Source organism: Mauremys reevesii, linkage group 10 (genome assembly GCF_016161935.1).
Source record: "Mauremys reevesii isolate NIE-2019 linkage group 10, ASM1616193v1, whole genome shotgun sequence".
Taxonomy (NCBI): Eukaryota; Metazoa; Chordata; order Testudines; family Geoemydidae; genus Mauremys; species Mauremys reevesii.
In genome coordinates, this window is record NC_052632.1 from 77936106 (window position 1) to 77955562 (window position 19457).

General features: G+C 46.4%; 1 protein-coding gene across 9 annotated transcripts in view; it reads right to left on the reverse strand.

Annotated features, from left to right (window-relative positions):
* The window catches only part of PEMT (phosphatidylethanolamine N-methyltransferase), a 97345-nt gene that overhangs the window by 6022 nt on the left and 71866 nt on the right, over nt 1–19457 (reverse strand). For 8 of the 9 annotated variants that reach the window (XM_039492133.1, XM_039492128.1, XM_039492130.1 and 5 more), the window contains 2 exons: nt 11789–11900; nt 10289–10428 (listed from right to left, as the gene is read on the reverse strand). In XM_039492133.1, coding sequence (XP_039348067.1) covers nt 10289–10428; nt 11789–11900 — 252 coding nt within the window. The remainder of the gene's footprint in view (nt 1–10288; nt 10429–11788; nt 11901–19457) is intronic. The other variant, XM_039492127.1, reaches the window with a different exon arrangement.

Genomic DNA, 19457 nt, shown 5'->3' on the forward strand with positions numbered 1-19457 from the left:
ACGTAGCTGATGTCGACGTACTTAGATCTACTCACCGTGAGGTCTGCACTGTGGTGAGTCGATGGCTGACGCTCTCCCGTCAACTCTGCCTGTGCCTCTTGTGGCAGTGGAGTACAGGAGTCGATGGGAGAGCGCTCGGGGGTCAATTTATCACATCTAGACTAGACGCGATAAATCGACCCCCGGTGGATCGATCGCTGCCCGCCGATCCGGCGGGTAGTATGACATACCCTTAGAGTGGAATTTTCCAAAGCACCTATGTGACTTAGGAGCACAAGTCCCACCAAAAGAAACAAAGGTATTTGTGTTCCTAAATCACTTCGGCACCTTTGAAATGCTCCTCCCTAATCTCCCTGTGCCTCAGCCTTGCCCGTTTAGATTGTAAACTCTTCAGGGCAGGGACAGTCTCTCATTACCTGTCCATACACCCCCAGCACAAAGGGGCTCTGATCTGAGTCTAGGTGCTACAGCAAAACACTTAAATGATAATAAAAGCAGAACGTCAATTTTACAAACACCCGTCTTCCAAATGACCAGTTGTCTGGGCCATTTTTCCTGATGGTGAACACAAACAAAGAAATCACATTACGAAAGTGGCATTGATGAAGAACAAGTCAAAAATCTTTCACGTCCTGATGCCTTGTTGGAAATCCCTCTGCCGTGGTGTGAAGAACAAGAAGAAAGTGATGCTATGCACCACACCTGCTGTAATTCCATGGTGGAGTAATTCAAAAAACTTTTCCACTGGGACTCAGATTCTCTAAGTATTTTCTCCTCTGCTCTTGAAAAGCTGTTCACCGCTCATACAGGATTGCAATCACACTACAGCTGTAATTTGGAGGTGTTGCATGTTATGACCTTTCTGATTTTATGAACTCCTCAATCCCCAGTGAGTCAAATAAGAGTTCTACTGTCATAACTTGTCTGTGTGTGTGTGGGGAGGTGTGTGTGTTTAAAGATAATGTAGTCCTGATGAATTTCAATCAGCCAGCTTGCCACAAATCCCTTGATGAAAGAAAGCCCAGCGAGGTTAGATTCTAGCTTTGCCTATCTGCCCTAACAAAATGGATGATCATATTCTGCTGGGACCCAACATTAGTTTGAGATTCATATCTTCTTTCGTGACAATTGCTGCATCATGAAACTTCACGTCTCCTGGCAACTGACAATCTTATGATGATAACTGACAGAGGTGACAATGCACCAGGGAGTTGTAAACAGGCTATTTCAAAATCCATTTAAGTGGAGACAGATCAGTCAACCAACTTTGTTCCATTGCTCCTTCAAGTTAAGGCAGGCTTTACAAGGGGACCGGTTGGTTTTGATAGATCCGCCTACTGCCACTTCCTTCTTATGCCCATCAAAATGGATCATGTAAGTATTGTACAGCCAGATGACCCTCATCTCCAATTCCGCCCATCCAAGAGTTTCAACCTATTGGTCCCCCCATCAAGTAAAGGTTGATGTGTATTACAGGAGAGACAGCAGTGAATCATGGGATTCTTTCTAGCTGTTAAATCACACGTGTAGGAGGGCAGAGTAGAGACTAGAGGCGCACTGCCACCACCCATATAAATTGCATGAGTATTCTTAAAGGATGCGAGACCTGATCTGGGTAGATTGTAAGCTCTTTGGGGTTGGGAGCTTAGCTTCTGACTTGTCCGTAAAGCTTCTAGCATGCTTTTGGTACTACAGTAACAACAACATAACGTTTCAAATGCGATATTCTGCAGTTCCATCAGGGATCGGAAAGCTGTGACCGGGGCGGCTCTAGCCATTTCGCCGCCCCAAGCATGGCGGCATGCTGCAGGGGGCGCTCTGCCGGTCGCCGGCCCCGTGGCTCCGGTGGACCTCCCGCAGGCGTGCCTGTGGATGCTCCACCGAAGCCGCAGGACCAGCGGACCCTCCGCAGGCACGCCTGCGGGAGGTCCACCGGAGCCGCCTGCTGTCCTCCCGGCGACCGGCAGAGCGCCCCCTGCAGCATGCCGCCCCAAGCACGCGCTTGGCGTGCTGGGGCCTGGAGCCGCCCCTAGCTGTGACTAACTGCTGGGAAAGGACAGCGGTGGGCATGAAAAAGGCCAGATCACCAGCTGCTGTACGTCAGCATAGCACCACTGACAGTCAACACAGCTAAGGTGCTTTATAGCAGCGGGGGATCTGCCCCAAAGCTCAACCTGAGTCTTCCACAAACGCTTCCCAAAATCAACGGCTCATCAGTCTGGTTCTCCTCCAACACCGCTTGAATTTAAACACGGAGGTTCGGAACTTTTTGTTTACCCTCAGTTTACCAGTGGGGAGCCTGTTCTTCTAGAAAGCTCAGCTCCTGATACTACAGCCAACACAGCTGCCATTCAAGATTGTTGTCAGCTTTGGTTTTGTGTAGTGCAGCGCCTTTAGTGAACGGGGACCAAGAAATGATTGTGTTTGTGTTTAAATCCATTTAGAAATGTTTTAGTTAAAGGAGAACATGGTCAATTTCCCCCTTCCGGCTCAACCTGAGCTTTGTCCTTCAGAAATGGGTCACCGTGCAGAGATAAATGAATGAATGACGTTCACAGCAGCACCTGACAGCATCCAGTTATTGTAATATTAGATGGTAGAGATGCACACGCAGTTCAAACAAGCAAAGCTGGGTACATCAGACACCCAGCCCAAAAAAGGAGGTGGGGGATTTTTTTTTTAACATCGGGATCACGGACAGTGAGGCAAGACAGTTGGAACTGAAATATTCCAGTCACCTCCTGACCCAGAAAAGCTTTCGCTGCATGTAGTGAACTGCAGCAGTCCAATCTGTGACTGTTTACTCGAACCTAGGACGTAAGGAGACAACGGATGAAAGACCAGGCCCTTTGAAATCAATGAGAGTTTTGCTGCTGACTTCTGGGGGGAGCAGGATTTCACCCTATGTCTACGCTGCAGTCAAGGCATGACTGCAGCATGTGTAGATATATCCAAGCTAACTGTGATCGAACAAGCTTGACTCACAATAGAAGGGAAGCCGTGGGAAGTAATTATTCCCCTCTATTCGGCACTGGTGAGGCCACACCTGGAGTATTGCGTCCAGTTTTGGGTCCCCCACTACAGAAAGGATGTGGAATTGGAGAGAGTCTAGCAGAGGGCAACGACAATGATTGGGGGCTGGGGCACATGACTTATGAAGAGAGGCTGAGGGAACTGGGCTTCTTTAGTCTGCAGAAGAGAAGAGTGAGGGGGGATTTGAAAGCCGCCTTCAACTACCTGAAGAGGGGTTCCAAAGAGGATGGAGCTAGGATGTTTTCCATGGTGGCAGATGACAGAACAAGGAGCAATGGTCTCAAGCTGCAGTGGGGGAGGTCTAGGTTGGATATTAGGAAACACTATTTCACTAGGAGGGTGGTGAAGCACTGGAATGGTTCCCTAGGGAGGTGGTGGAATCTCCATCCTTAGAGGTTTTTAAGGCCCTGGCTGGGATGATTTAGTCGGGGTTGGGCCTGCTTTGAGCAGGGAGTTGGACTAGATACCTCCTGAGGTCCCTTCCAACCCTGAAATACTATGATTCTATGAACACAGGTGCTCCCATGGGATAGCCACTCAAGTACAAACCCAGGGTCCTTGTACAACCCGTGCTGCCACGTTTTCACTGCTATTGTCATTTGAGCGAGCTAGGTCAAAACTAGTGTGGGGCGGCCTACACGTGCTGCATTCACAGATCTGACTGCAGTGTCGACATGCCCTCAGCATGGTGACACTCAGCAGCGTAGGCTGGCTACGGTGTTCAAAATAGGCTGGCTAACGTTAGGCTCCCAAGTCCATATTTAAGCACCTAAATCAGTTACAAATGGCAGCTGCAGGGTGCGTGGCCCTATTGACGATCAAGCCACAGATTTAGGTGCTGAAAGAGGGGTTACTTCAGGCCCCTCCACTTTTGAAAAAATCACAGCCTCGGTGTCAATCAGTCTGGGAGTCAGACAGCTGCTGTGTCCATCAAAACTATTCTTCATGCTTGTCAGAGCGGGGTCCCGTCGCTTCTCCGTCGGGAAAGACACCACACTCGACGGCGTATGAATCTGAGAACACGACAGAGGTCAGGGAGAAGAAGAATCAAAAGCAAAGTGGAGAAGAACTCCCACCGCTTCTCCACCTCACGTTAGAGACTGTCCAATGGTAACGATGCAACCTCAGCCCGTGGCAGTCTATAAAACCAGTGTTATGAATAGTCAAACAGCCTCTGCACCCCGCTTGCTGTTCAGGGCTGAAGAGATACGGGTAATTTACTCCTCTCCAGCCTTGAATATATTTTCCTCCTTGTTGACTGCGTAGACAAGTGGCAATTGCTCCCTTCTTGTTAATTAAAGAAAAAAAAAAAGGGTCACGAAGGCAATTTTCCTGGCAAGCGTTCATGCATAGAATCTGCAGAAAGACTGTACTCAGAGAGTGACAGGGACGATGGGCAAACCAGGATCGCACGGGTATTGTGGTACAAGATGCAGCGGTAGCCAGGCAGGATGCCAGTGTGACAGCTGCCCTCTTGGCTAACAAACCAGGGATTGAACCGGGGACTTCCAGAACTAAAAGCACAAGCTGCTGCAGCTTGAGTTTAAGAGCCCAGGCTTCACAGACTTCTCTCCTCTGCAGATCAGGCACCACGCGGGGGCGGTAACTCACACTCACCAATGGGCTAGGTGTGCACGTTTTCCTTGTCGTGCCCAGAAACATTCCTGCCTTTCCAGAAAGGCCCGTGTTACGCAGGAGGTCAGACGTAGGCTATGTCTACACTATGGAGTCCTGCTGGGTCGCTCCGGGGCATGAAGAGCTGTGATCTCGGACCGACATCAGTGTGCTGGCAGAAGTCCCATGGGCAGATGCAGTTACACTAGCAAACTTTACGGGTGTAGCTTGTTTCGTTTAGGGGGCGGGGCTGCCAAGCTATCTGCGTCCACCCCAGGAGTGCTTTGCCAGGCTAGTATGGTGGTACTCCTCTACTGGTCAAGTGTCCTAGTGTAGACATGGCCTCCATGATCACAACAGTCCCTTCTGGCCTTAAAAATCTATGAAAAGCACCAGTCTCAGGGCTGAAGTCTCAACCCCAGCAAAGCCACGAGTTAGTTTATTGAACTGGGACTGAGATCCATGCTGGACACCACCCCAAACCCAGTATGGTGTGAGCAGGGGAAGGAGAGCTTTTGGCATCTGAGAAGAGGGAGGTGGCTCCAGCCCCAGGGGACACTGAGTAAGGCCCGGAGAAGAGATGAGATGAAGACAGCAGTTAGAGAGGTGATTGGGCAGAGTGAGGGTAGGAGGAACAGGAGGGAGTGAAGTGCAGAAAGCTGACCCCCCCGCCCAAATATGGGGCTTCCCAAGACCTCGCTAACTGTCTATCTGGGCATTCATACCTTGCCCATCACCATGGCATCGGACCGCCTGCCTGGGAGCATAGCTGCAGACTCCGCAGTCATACAGATTCAGGACTGAATTTACAATGGTGGCCCAAAGCTCTAGTGCCGGGGAGGGTTGTTCTCCAGCAGGTTGGAGAGACACCGCAATGCTGCTTCCAGATCGGCCAGCTGCTGCCACACAAGGCTCAGGGCTTGTCTACAGGAACATTTAGGTTGCGGCAAGCTGGGGTGTGAATTGACGCTGCTCTAGCCAGTCGCGCACTAACTGTCTGTGGGCACTCTGCTGACGCACAGAGGACTAAATCAAAGCACATTAACAAACTCTTAACACACGTTAGCCGGATTCCCGTGGATAGTTAGTGAGCAGCAGGCTAGTGTGGGGTAGATTCACACCCCAGCTTGCTGCGACCTACTTGTTCCTAGCTCTCTGTCGCTAACCCCATCCCCAGAATCACCTCCTCCTCTAATAATGCCCTGGGGGAATGAAGAGGATCTTGCCATTCTGCCTGCAAACCCTGGTAAAGCACTGGGCTGTAACCAGGTCTAGCTCATTCCTGATTGCTAGAGCTACAGACCGATTCCCACAGATCAACAGCCTTTTATCGTACTATAATATCATTACACTATCATCCTTATATCATTATAATCCCCCCCAGCCCCCACCCATTAGGATTACGTGGCCACTTCCCCACCCCTCAACCCCATATCAATACATGCTTGTTCAGGTTTCCTTATTGATTCATATCAGAGGGAACAAGTTTGCATAATCATTTGTTGACAACGAGAGCTCTAATTGTATCATGTGGCTGCAGTTCCAGCACTGATTTACAAGGGGGTGTCACCATTAAAGCATTTCACTTTAAAAGGATACACAAAACATTCCCTAAATAATTAACGTTTCATTTACATGGCTGCTTGACTCAGGCATCAAAAAGCCTCAATGGGGAAGTTACACAGTTCCTATTGAAAGCTTAACAGATTTATGTGGTAACAGAAGGGTGAGATGCTATAAACATAGCTAGTATGTTTTGGCCTTAGCATGGCCATGGCTTCTGTAATGTAGGAATTGTCACTTGAGTCCCTAGGCTGGACTGTACCAACCTAATGTACTTGGGTTACTTTTCAAGCCACTGCGCAGTAACGAGACTTGCTGGTTTGAGCAACTTATAAAGAAAATTGACAATACTAAAAAAAAATCAAATCAAGCAGACTCTGCTAGTCACTCGATTGTACAGCTGGGCAAAACTTTTCAGATTAAACTCTCCCCCTCGCCCCGAAAAATGCGGGTCAACTGAAAGATTTTGCAAATTTGTCAAATTGTTTCAATAAAAAAACCTAACCAACCAAATAAGCAAAAATCCTCCAAAAATCAAAACGACTTTTCATTCTGACATTTGAAAACCAAACGTTTCAATTTTTCGATTCAAAACAGCTTTTTGTTTCAAAATTTGCTTTCGTTTTATAAAAAAGAAACGAGAAAATGAAACGTTTAGTTTTCGGTTGGACAAAACGATTTGACACAAAATGATTTTTTCTCTCTCCCCCCTCCAGTTTGCAGGAAAAAAAATGATTATTTTTTGTTTGGGGTCAACTCAAAACCATTATTTTTCCATGATTTTTTTGAGCAGCCAGCAAACCATAAAATCAGTTATTTCCCTAGCTCTAGCCTATTATGTCTGTGATAAGGATTTCAGTCTGCTGGGCTGTTATGTTATGATTTCTATTACACACCCACCTGAAAACAGTGGGTCTGTACTCAGCCATGTCTCCCCTGCCGCTCTCAGTGTTACCGCACTACACCGTTGTTTATACTCTCGCTAGCTTGATACAGCCTTAGAGAAGACAAACTCCCGCTTGCTATCTATTGAGCAAGACTCTAGAGCGCCTGACAGGAAGTTAGGAGCATACTCCAAGCAGACAGCATTAAAATCCAAAGAGCAAAAGTAGAATTTTAAATTCTAACTTTCAGCTATTTCTCATGGGCCTGACCCGATTTTGACCTTGCTGAGCTAAGGAGGGATAAAAGCTCATTAGGGAAAGAGGCCATCAGTGAAGAAACACGTTTCTGTTTCTAGTCGAGAAACAGCTTTCCTCTGACTGCTTCTTGCTATTTCTGGGCAATTAATGGCTCATGCTTGCCTGCCATGTGGAGCCGTGGCTTCACGTTTTCAGTATATCTAGATAATCCCAGGCTTTCTTCTTCCAGGGGAACGCTGACCAGAAGGCCTAAGGAGATAGGAACACTAATAACTCATGTCCTCTGAGTATCCATCCCACAGGTAAGTAGCAGTGCCCAAAGCTGCGGTACAGCTGCCCTGGGCTAGCTTCCTCTCTCTCTCCTTAACAGACTCTCATCTTTAGGATTGAGAGAAATTGATCTCCCTGTAAGCCAGAGGTTTAGGCATTCCTGAGCAAAAAGAGATGACTCTGAATAGCATCAAACTCAGCTGTGGCAATAAGGAAAACAAGCTTCCCGGTGCAATCTCAGATGGCTTCCTCCAGTCCTACTGCTCTTTCAGGCAAAATTTTACATGTGTTGCTTCAGTGGCTGAATTAAAAAATTCAGGGCCAGATTCTGACCCCTTTACTCATGCTGAGCCTCACCTTCCTCTCTAAGAAGTCCCATTATTCAAGGAGTCAGGTAGGACCCAGCAGGAGCAAAGGGGTTCAGCACACTGCCCTCAGCTATCTCTGCATCCATGACCGTTGAGTCTGCCTGCCATTTCTCCAGCCTTCAGAGAGAGTCCTTGTACCAGCTCTGAAAGCCTGCACCCACACTGCTCAGTCCTGTGCTTGCTTCCATTTACTCCTCCAGGATACGTTGGATGGCTCTGTTGGTGCCTTATCTGTCTTTATTTTATGGAGTCATTAAGAAGCATCAGCAGCTTATCATAGCTCCCATTAGCAGCTAATTAAAAGAGCAGAAATTGTAACCAAGAAGGCTTGTGTGAGTTTGCGGGATGCGTCATATGACTGGATACTGTCGCTTTCTCAAAATTAAGGGCTTGAACTTGCTGGAAATTCAAGCTGACAATCATCCACGACACACCTCGTAAAATCATCTATAACTCAAGCACTCATAAATACAGTCTGTCTTATGTGACACACACTGCATGTACAATCAAGCCCTTAGTCTTCAGGTTCTGGTGGGCCACCTTTTAAAGACCATACGATAGGATAATTAACCACTACAAAATATTTGTAGGAAGGTGAGGGTGTTTTCCTACATCTCTAACACTCAGAGATTTCGAAGGCCTGGCCTGGACTAAAAGCAACTGGTTTTCATTCATCATTTATCGGGGCAGCCTTTTCAGATAGCCCTCAAGCAAACTACTGCTTCCACTTAGCAATGGGACTGCTTGCACTGCATAAGTAAATCATGTGCGTAACTGGAGAATCAGGGCCAATATTGCCGAGAATCAAGCTAAGCAACATACAAAAAATATGAGACTGCTCTCTGCTTCTGACAGAAGACGACCCTGGAGATGGAGCCGAGGCTGCAGTAGCTCTGCAAAGTCTGATTCATTTCCTAAGAGACCCGGAAATGTTTAAGTTGATTTTTAAAAGTATCTTTATAGCCAGGGCCAGCTCCAGGCACCAGCTTAGCAAGTAGGTGCTTGGGGTGGCCACTCCGGAGCAGGGCGGCACGTTCAGGTATTTGGTGGCAATTCGGCAGAGGGTCCCTCACTCCCGCTCAGAGCGAAGGACCTCCCGCTGAATTGCTGCAGATCACGATTGCGGCTTTTTTTTTTTTTGGCTGCTTGGGGTGGCAAAACCCCTGGTGCCGACCCCATTTATAGCTGAGCTCTCTTCTCGACTCTATCATGTGGCTCTCCCCTGCACCCTTTGCATGGGCTGCGCCTGCGCCCATGAGTGGCATCCGAATTGCGTCTTGCTGTTGGAGCTCCTACCAGTGCTGGCTCTGTTGCATCTTCTGCACCTGGTCCCCCTTGCTAGCTCCCACCAACATAATTCCCATTGCATTGCATGCACTGATCTCGTATGCAGAGCTTTCACCACCAACATCCCCACTGCATCACCCGTGGAGAGAGCTCCCTCTGACACCATCTCCAGTAGACAGTCTTCACTCTTTTGAGACCCAAACCATGTCCCATCAATTTCAACAGGAGTTGGATCAGCCCCTCTGAACAGAGCTCTCCCTGATCTCAATGGGCAGCCCAGGTGCAAAATGTACAGTAGAGAAGCACACAGGAGAGAAGACTTGTGTCTCAGGGTACGTCTATACTACCCGCCGGATCAGCGGGTAGAGTTTGATGTATCGGGGATCGATTTATCGTGTCTCGTCTGGACGTGATAAATCGATCCGCTAATCGACGCCTATACTCCACGTTGGCAGGAGGAGTAAGCGGAATTGATGGGGGAGCCGTGGCAGTCGACTTGCCACCATGAGAACGGCCAGGTAAGTCGAACTAAGATACTTCGACTTCAAATAGCGTAACTGAAGTTGCGTATCTTAGTTCGAACCCCTCCGCTAGTGTAGCCCAAGCCTCAGTTACACCAGTACAATATACATTAAAGGCAGAAAATGAAGAAACAGGGCTTTATATAGTCATAAAATCATGAAATTAGTTTGTTTTGTCGTACTCCTGTGTGGCAGGTACAGTAACAAATACTAAATAGCTTGTGATGTTGTATGGATCTGAGTTCCCGATGTAAAGTTGTGGTGGTTGTCGTTTGCTACTGGGCAACTAAAATTAAACACAATATTACACGAAAACAACTTCCAACTTAGAATACAGCACAGAACATATTGTTCATTAGTTACCAGAATACATACTATTCATTTCCCCCATGATGAGTCTATTAAACTTTGTTATGCTACCCAAGGAGTGTTCTTGCAAGGTTCCCATAGTCCTCCAGTCTTTTTTTTTAAGGTAATTATTGGACCATACCGATTCTCAGTGTCAATTGCTTGGCTTCTGTAGAGTTATGACAGGAATACATTTGGCCCTGGATGTTGATTTTTTTCCATTCGGCAGAGTCTGCCAAGGACTCCACGCTGCAGAAGAGCAGATGCCAAGGTCTCGTCTCTCTAGAATGTGGAGATTATTTACTTTGCTCAAATTAGTGCTAAATATAGGCGCGGCTTACGAGTGATTTTTGTGATTGTGGGATAATACTCGGCAAATTAAAAGCCAGAATGCATGGCACTTTCCTGTCACTGCCAGATCGTCCCCACAGTTTAGAACATTTAGATAATTTCCCATCGTGAGCTTTTACCTATGCCACCTCTCCAGGATGTTGGGAGTAACTTTAATGAGCCACCTCCACATCGTCTCTCCGCAGAAACGACTCCGTAAATAGTTCCACCACTTCCATGTGTAACACATCCGCCCGGCATGGCCGCTCATGTATCCCCCTAGTGGCTGGCTCTAGGCATTGTGGCCAGCCACTAGGGGGAGACATGAGCAGCCATGCCGGGTGGATGTTCTGGGACAATCCCACCCTGAAGGAGTTCTCTTCTGTCTCCAGAGATAGTCTGCCATTGTGCTCCCGGTAGGAATACTGCTGTCAGTTCCAGCCCCACAAGACTGCAGCTGGCACAAGAGCCATCCAGCACCGCAAGGCAGGATGGCTCCAGGCGGGCCTCCTCACACTTCTCATGGTTTTTCTGAGGAGCGCAGTGCAGGCCTAGCTAATGCTGGCTGCCTCCTGCATCGTACATGCTCAACAGCTGGGAACTCCAAGGACGTGGTGTGTGGGGCATTGTCTTAGTGGACCTCCTAGCCCTCTCTGGAAAGATCCCTCCCTGCTTCTTACATGGGTGAATTGATTTGCAAATTAGATACCATTATCTCTGGCTTGAATAGAGACTGGGACTGGCTGAGTCATTACACTACTTCAATCGATTTCCTTACGATAACTGTCCTTACACCTCTTGTCAACTGTCTGTAATTGACCATCCTGATTATCACTACAAAAGTTTTTTTTCCTGCTGATAACAGGCCATCTTAATTAATTAGCCTCTTAGAGCTGGTATGGCATCTTCTCTGTATGTCTATATATACTCTTCTTATATGTTCCATTCTATGCATCTGATGAAATGGGCTGTAGCCCATGAAAGCTTATGCTCAAATAAATTTGTTCGTCTCTAAGGTGCCACAAATACTCCTGTTCTTTTTATGGGTGAAAGAGACTCCTCACATCCTTCCCTACTCCTCCCTGAGTATCAGTAACAGGACAAGGCAGGATTTCACCTACACACCAAGGAGTGGTTAATAACCAAGTGGCACTTATGGGCCAGTTCCTGCAAAGCGGCAAATGCCCTCCCCAGCTAACTTGGCCAGCATGTCACGAGATCAGCCCCAGTGAACACTGCCACTGACCCTAGAGAATGATGAAATAACAGGGTGAAGACGCTGTGGCCCACGACTGCCGGGAGCTGTACTCACATGATGGACCAGCCGAGGTAGCAGGCAGTGCTGCCCCAGTACATGGGATTGTCCATTACATTAAACGGGAAGCTTGTCACTTTCTCCTCCTTCAGGATGCCAAAGTAATCGCCTGTGAACAAGAAAAAGAGTTTCTCGTTAAATATTGATCAGGCACCCTGGAGGGTCACTGGGAGGCAGCAGGGTCTCAAGGGGAGCTGGGTCATTACATACATCACTGGGCTAAGCTACCTGGGATCTCTCCTCTTCACTCTGCTGCCTTCTCTGCCGTTTGTACAGCCCTTACCCAGCACACTCGCTGCCCAGTTTTTCATTTCCACTCTAACAGAACCAACCTCATCACAATGTACTGAGCTGGTATTTTTTTGGTAGGGGAAGGAGGCTCTGGGGTTTCCTCTGCAATCCCTTTTCCACCCTCTTGTCAGGCCAAGGAGGGGTGGAATTGGAAAAGGGTCAGAAAAGGGCAACAAAAATTATTAGAGGTATGGAACGGTTTTCCGTATGAAGAGAGATTAATAAGACTGGGACTTTTCAGCTTGGAAAAGAGACGACTAAGTGGGGATATGACTGAGGTCTATAAAATCATGATTGATGTGGAGAAAGTAAATAAGGAAGTGTTGTTTACTAGTTCTCATAACACAAGAATTAGGGGTCAGCAAATGAAATTAGTAGGCAGCAGGTTTAAAACAAACAAAAGGAAGTATTTTTTCACACAGCATAGTCAGTCTGTGGAACTCCTTGCAAGAGAATGTTGTGAAGGCCAAGACTATAACAGGGTTCAAAAAAGAACTAGAAGCTCCTGCAGGATAGGTCCATCAATGGCTATTAGCCAGGATGGGCAGGGATGGTGTCCCTGGCCTCTGTTTGCCAGTAGCTGGGAATGGGCGGCAGGGGATGGATCACTTGATGATTCCCTGTTCTGTTCATTCCCTCTGGGGCACCTGGCATTGGCCACTGTCGGAAGACAGGATACTGGGCTAGATGGACCTTTGGTCTGACCCAGTATAGCCGTTCTTATGTTCAAGTCCTCTAGGTTGATTTTATATATATATATATATGTGTGTATTATACCCGACATTTATAGGATTAAGAATAGCATCTGCAGTGACACTACATGGGATGAAAAACACAAGAGCAATGAATGTTTAGGCTTCAGGGGATCATCAGCTGCAGGTCAGGAAGAACTTGACCCCGTTGACACAATAGTGCAGAACTGCATGTTTTATGAGAATTGTCAGTTCCTAGGAAGGATGTGGTATTCGTCACTGCCAGAGACATTGTCAGTGCTTAGACACCATGATGGTAAAATACCTTAGAAATGTGATGGATAGATAGACAGAGAGAACAAGTCCAGATGGACCATTGAACTGTTCTGATATGGCAATTTCTGTGGTTTTTAATATCACTAAACTTCACATCTTCATAACATCTGGAAATTAATAATTAAAGTGCATTAACAACCCTCAGCGATGTATTTTATTTTCTGCAGTTTATATGCCAGAAAATTAACGGACTAACTTTTCTCCTCTGAAGACTTGGTTACAAATGGGCTCAGAGGAGTCCCGTTGGGATATTTAGCCACCCCGCAGTGTCATCACACAATGGGGCATGGCTGACTATATTTGCTCATGAGGGTCACCTGAACTGGGACAGTACTGGAGCTGCAGGTCAGTTTTTAGGTACATTGATGAGGACCACAGTGTGGGGCAGGACAAGAGAATTCTGCAGCTCAGGCTCCATCTTAGGGTTTTATATTGTCACCTATCACTGGAATGCCTGATGTGTATTGACTATGCGTGAGTGCAGGGAAGCCTACACTGTACCTGTGTCTAGTGGGGGCTTCGCAGGCATAAGCCACTACTATTCATGAAGTTCATAAAGAAAACCCAACGCTCTAAGTTCCATTTTGTCCTTGATGAGAGCTGTAATACAGCATTCTTAGGGCTTTCCTTTCAAGCATCTACCATATGCTTTTCAATGCCATGGCACAACGGATACATTGGGCCAAAATCATGCTGGATGTAACTCCACGAAAGCGCCTCAAGCCCGAACTGCAGCACCTCCCAATGCAAGTCTGACCCAGCTCCTGAAGCCCACAGTGAGATCAGGGATGATTCTGGCCCACTGAGATAAATGCTGGAACTAGGGGTGCTGCTGCACCTTTTGGCTTGAAGTGCTTTTCATCATATACAGTTTAAAGAACAGGAGTACTTGTGGCACCTTAGAGACTAACAAATTTATTTGAGCATAAGCTTTCGTGGGCTACAGCCCACTTCATCGGCTGCATACAGTGAAAAATACAGCAGGAAGATATATATACAGAGAACATGAAAAAATGGGTGTTGCCATACCAACTATAACAAGACTAATCAATTAAGGTGGGCTATTATCAGCAGGAGAAAAAAACTTTTGTAATGATAATCAGGATGGCCCATTTCCAACAGTTGACAAGAAGGTGTGAGTAACAGTAGGGGGGAAATTAGCATGGGGAAATAGTTTTACTTTGTGTAATGACCCATCCACTCCCAGTCTTTATTCAAGCCTAATTTAATGGGGTCCAGTTTGCAAATTAATTCCAATTCAGCAGTTGCTCATTGGAGTCTGGTTTTGAAGTTTTTTTGTTGGAGAATTGACACTTTTAGGTCTGTATTTGAGTGACCAGGGAGGTTGAAGTGTTCTCCGACTGGTTTGGTTCAATGACTCTCAGCGCCCCCACTATACACATTGCTCCAGCACCCCCACCCACTGATTTTAAAGCTGCATGTTCAGAAGCAGCTGACTGGGAAAGGAAACACACGAAAGCAGAAATCCTTAACTGGAAAAAAATATTCCTGGGGGAGAATGGTGAATGTGTATCTCAAGGTGCTACAATGATCAGAATAATCACCACCCAATGTCATCACACCACGTCACACTGATCTCATCTCTTAGCTCGGATAACGCCTCACGATTTCAACTAGAACTCACTTGGTTAGGGACATTATGGTTGTGTGTGATGATGATGAAAAGCTTTCAGAGCTGTCAGATCCAATTAGCAGCAGGTGAGCACTGACACAGCTATCTTACACTGCTATCTTATGGTGACTCCTCCATATCGCTTTGAAAACGGACTGGAAAGAAAATGGCATGCAAAGCAAAGCTTGAATTGCTTCTAAGTTTTATTTTGGGATACAGAAGGGAATGCAGGGTTATAGCTCACGTGGGACCTTAAAATGTGTGTGTTTGGGGGACGGGGGGAGGAGAATGTTTGCTGTATATATGGAAGCTCTGAAGAACAATCTCCTAGAAAGAAATCCAGTGTTACTTGCCTCCAGAGAAGCGGGACAGAGCGACACTCCACCAAGAGTGAAGTAGAATCAAAAAAGTCTCAACTTGCATCAAGTGCAGACTGTAATATGGATTACAGCAAAATCTCCGCTTGGAGTGAATGAAGGAGTAAATGAAAAAATGATTTCAGGGTATCGGGCTTGTCTTCCTCAGGGAAATTGACTGGAATAGTTCTTGCAGAATACCTTCCCATGTGGACCGTATTCCAGAATAAAACCTGCTCTATTCCTCCAGAATAATTAGCACACTGCCAAGACTCAAGGTGGGAAGCTATTCCACTACAGCTGTTCTGGTCAATTTCTCCATGTAGACAAAGCCTAAGAGGGCTGGACAGTACATGGCAGCCTGTCTGATCACACATTGACCTCAAGCACATCCCGGAAGCTTTAAGGTAAGAATCGGTCAGATTACAGAACCGGTATCTGAAATGCTTTCTTGGTTCCACCTCCAACACATCTCTCCTCATTCAGGGCCCTGATATAGGAGGAAATTTCACTCCTCCATGGCTTAATTTGCAAAACAAATAAGCATATTAAGGCACAATTAAGCTTCTGTTGCTGGCCATCAGGGCAGAGGAGCAATATCGTTAATCAGAATAAAACAGGCCGGAGCATGATTAGACCTGGGAGGCAGGACTCCTGTGTCCTATTCCCAGCGCTGTCACTGACTCGCTCTGAGACCTTTGGCGAGCCACTTAATCTCTGTGCTTTAGTAGAATAATCATCATCATCGTCATCATCATAATACTTCGATAGCTCCCAAGAGTGTAGTGGGCTTAATGTACATTTGTAAAGTGCTTGGAGATCCTCCGATAAAAAGCACTATGGGAGGGCAAGCCATTATCATTATTATTATTGTTATTACCTGGATCGTGCTGCACTTTCCTTGGCCTCACACAGTGCAAAACATTTGCTTCCAAGATTAAACAGCTCCTGGCCAATTAGACCAGGCTTGATGGCTTTGCCTATATGTGACTAAGTATAATAATTGCTTGGTACAAATGTTATACATTTGAGCTGTTCTCTTGGTTGCTCGGCAATCATCTTCTGAGTCACTTCTATAGGCTGCGTTGAAATGCTCCGGGCCTCACCAAAAATACCACTGATACTGTACGTCCTGCTACATATGTGCCATGGATTCAATTCCTGCACCTTCTTTGGGTGTATCCAGGTGCCAAATACTTTTTCTTACCCTCCTGTCTTTGAACTTGGCTGTCAATGTCTCCATTCATTGCACAATGCTAGCTCCTCCAAAGGTCAATGGCAAAAAAATGCACCTATCTTGCTGGCTCTGGCTTATCGGTAGATTTATGCCTTGTGGGGGCTGTAGTGCATAGATCTCCAGGGAGGCAAATGCTGCATAATTTGCGAATCCCTGTTCCAAACAAACAAACACACACGCAGCCCCATGTGTTTGCGTGGCCTGTTATTAACATTCCTCAGGCCTGCATCGCTGCTCAGCGGGAGCTCTAACCTAAACCATCACAGTTAAAAAACAAAAGGAGCAATACCTTGAATACCTTTCTTCAAAAGCAAGCCAAGTCCTAGGAAAAACATACCGGCATTCATTTTGGCCAGCCTGAATGCTGACATCCTGCAGCAAAAAACAACACAGGCGTGGCTTTTAAAATATAAGAACCTAAGAACGGCCATACTGGATCAGACCGATGGTCCATCTAGCCCAGTATCCTGTCTCTCACAGCAGCTAGTGCTAGAGACTTCAGAGGGAATGAACAGAACAGGGCAATTATCAAGTGATCCTTCCCCTATCATCTAAGTCCCAGCATCTGGACATTAGCGATTTAGGGACACCCAGAACATGGGGTTGTGTTTGTGTCTCTGACTATGTTTGCTAATAGCCATTGATGGACCTATTCTCCAGGAACTTACCTAATTCTTTTTTGAACCCGGTTATACTTTTGGCCTTCACAACATCCCCTGACAAGGAGTTCCACAGTGAAAAGTACTTCCTTTTGTTTGTTTTAAACCTGCTGCCTATTCATTTCATCAGGTGACCCCTGGTTCTTGTGTTATGTGAAGGGGTAAATAATGCTTCCCTGTTCACTTTCTCTGCACCATTCACGCTTGTCTAGACCTCTGTCACGTTCCTCCCTTAGTCATCTCTTTTCTAAACCTGCCTCCTTTTAAGGCCTGCAAAATTATATCCGCCTTTTGTCGGGTCTGACAGCAAGGGCTGTCTTACTATGCGTATGTACAGCACCTTGCATAATGGGGCCGTGATCGCAGATGGGACCTCTAGGCACTATCATAGTACAGATAAATAATAATGTGCCTGCAAATACCCACGCATAAGGAGAACTAGACATCCTAGCTATGTGAACATGCCTTGAATCAGGGCATCTCTCTAAATCTACATTGGCACTCGCATCTATTTGCTCTCGCACTACATTTATTTATTGTTGACTATTAAAGTACATTTGGGCTTCTATTAATGGAGGCAACAACATATGCCCACTCCCTGCACAACTCTGCTAAGCAAAGCATGTGCTTTGTCACAGGGCCACAGCAAATCAATTCCCTTGCCCTGCTTTCAAACTAATTCTTCCTGCACTAAGAGGCTTGAAGCTTTGTGGAGAAAAGCCTCTGGTCTGCAGCTGAATACTTCACACAGAGGAAGGCAAAGGCAAAGAAAGCTTCCGGCAATGCCACGCTGCTTGTACTGGGAGCTTCTGGAGAAGGTAAATGCTTTTGCTGCACGGGTATGTTTTATCTTTGGCAGGGACAAATCATAATGGAGATGAAGTCTGAGTATGGAGGCTAAATCAATGGCAGCGCTGATAATGGGAAGAGAGAGAGCATCTGCCGACCCTTGAAACAAGTAAATCAAAGATCGGAATGTGCACAGTGCAGAAAGGAAAAACAAATCTAAGAACACTGAACGGACCATTTCAGCTAAGCAGCTTTTAGTCAATGTCAGCGATGTAGCAATCTCTGCAGTCCAAGACAGCCTTTCCCGACACAATACTGTCCTCCCTCAGCCGGGCTACACTTTACAAAAGGGGGCTCATGGGCTAAAATCTTAGATCCAAACATGCCCCCACCCAAAAAAAAAAAATATGGGAAAGATAAACCTGGATGGCAAATGAAATTCATGAACCAAATGACATTAATAGGCAGCAGGTTTAAAACAAAAAAAAGGAAGTATTTTTTCACACACCACATAGTCAACTTGTGGAACTCCTTGCCAGAGGATGTCGTGAAGGTCAAGACTATAACAGGGTTCAAAAAAGAACTAGATAAATTCATGGAGAATAGGTCCATTAATGACTATTGGCCAGGATGGGCAGGGATGGTGTCGCCTAACCTCTGTTTGTCAGAAGCTGGGAATGTGTGACAGGGGATGGATCATCTGATGATTACCTGCTCTGTTCATTCCCTCTGGGGCACCTGGCACTGGCCACTGTCAGAAGACAGGATACTGAGCTAGATGGACCTTTGGTCTGATTCAGTATGGCCGTTCTTATGTATCTCAATTTTGTAAATGGCCCTGGGTCTTGCTAATGGGCTATATCTAAATCCCAGAAATTTAGACTCAAACTGTGGGGTGTTTGGGAGCTTGACTGATCTCTGGCTCAGATACTTTCCAGGTTCTGGGTAAATGTCATTTCTAAAATCTCTAATAAAATAATATCTCCCCGCATTGGAAATCAGTAGCATTGCCTCCAAGTCCATAGGAAGCCTTCTGCTAGGGCTGGGCCAATGTTCAATGGGGCTCAGATCTCAGGTTTCACTCCAGGTTTCTCCCTTTAATGAACAATAATAGGATGGTAGAGATTATGAGGCTTGGGGGCACCGATCTGGATGGATGAAGAACTTGACTGAACCTTTTCCCAATCTCAGACTAAACTTCTTGGGACTGTTTTGAGATTTGAAATAAGTTTGGTTTGTTGTTTTCATAGCTGTGATTTTTATATATATTTGGTGCTTCTGCAGTTCCTGGTTTAAGCCAAAAGTGGAAGCAAAAATCCCAAAATGGGGGCAGTTTTTGCAGCATTTCCTGCTGGAGCAATGCCGATATCACCTGGTCATCTCAGGGACAGATCTGGTAAGATTTCCAGCCAAAGGGGAGTGGAGAAGCTTTACATAACAATAAATAACCCTAGCTCTTATAAAGCACTTTTCTTCAGTAGAGATCAAAGTGCATTGTAAAGGAGGTAGGCACATGTTACATGCGGGGAAACAAAGATGCAGGGAGAAGTGACTTGTTCAAGGTCATCCAGCAGGCCAGTGGGCAAACTGGGACTAGAACCCGGGTCAGTCTCCTGAGTGGAGAAGCTGTTGCAGGCGACGGTAAAAAAAAAGTCCCTGTCCAGTTCTCTAAC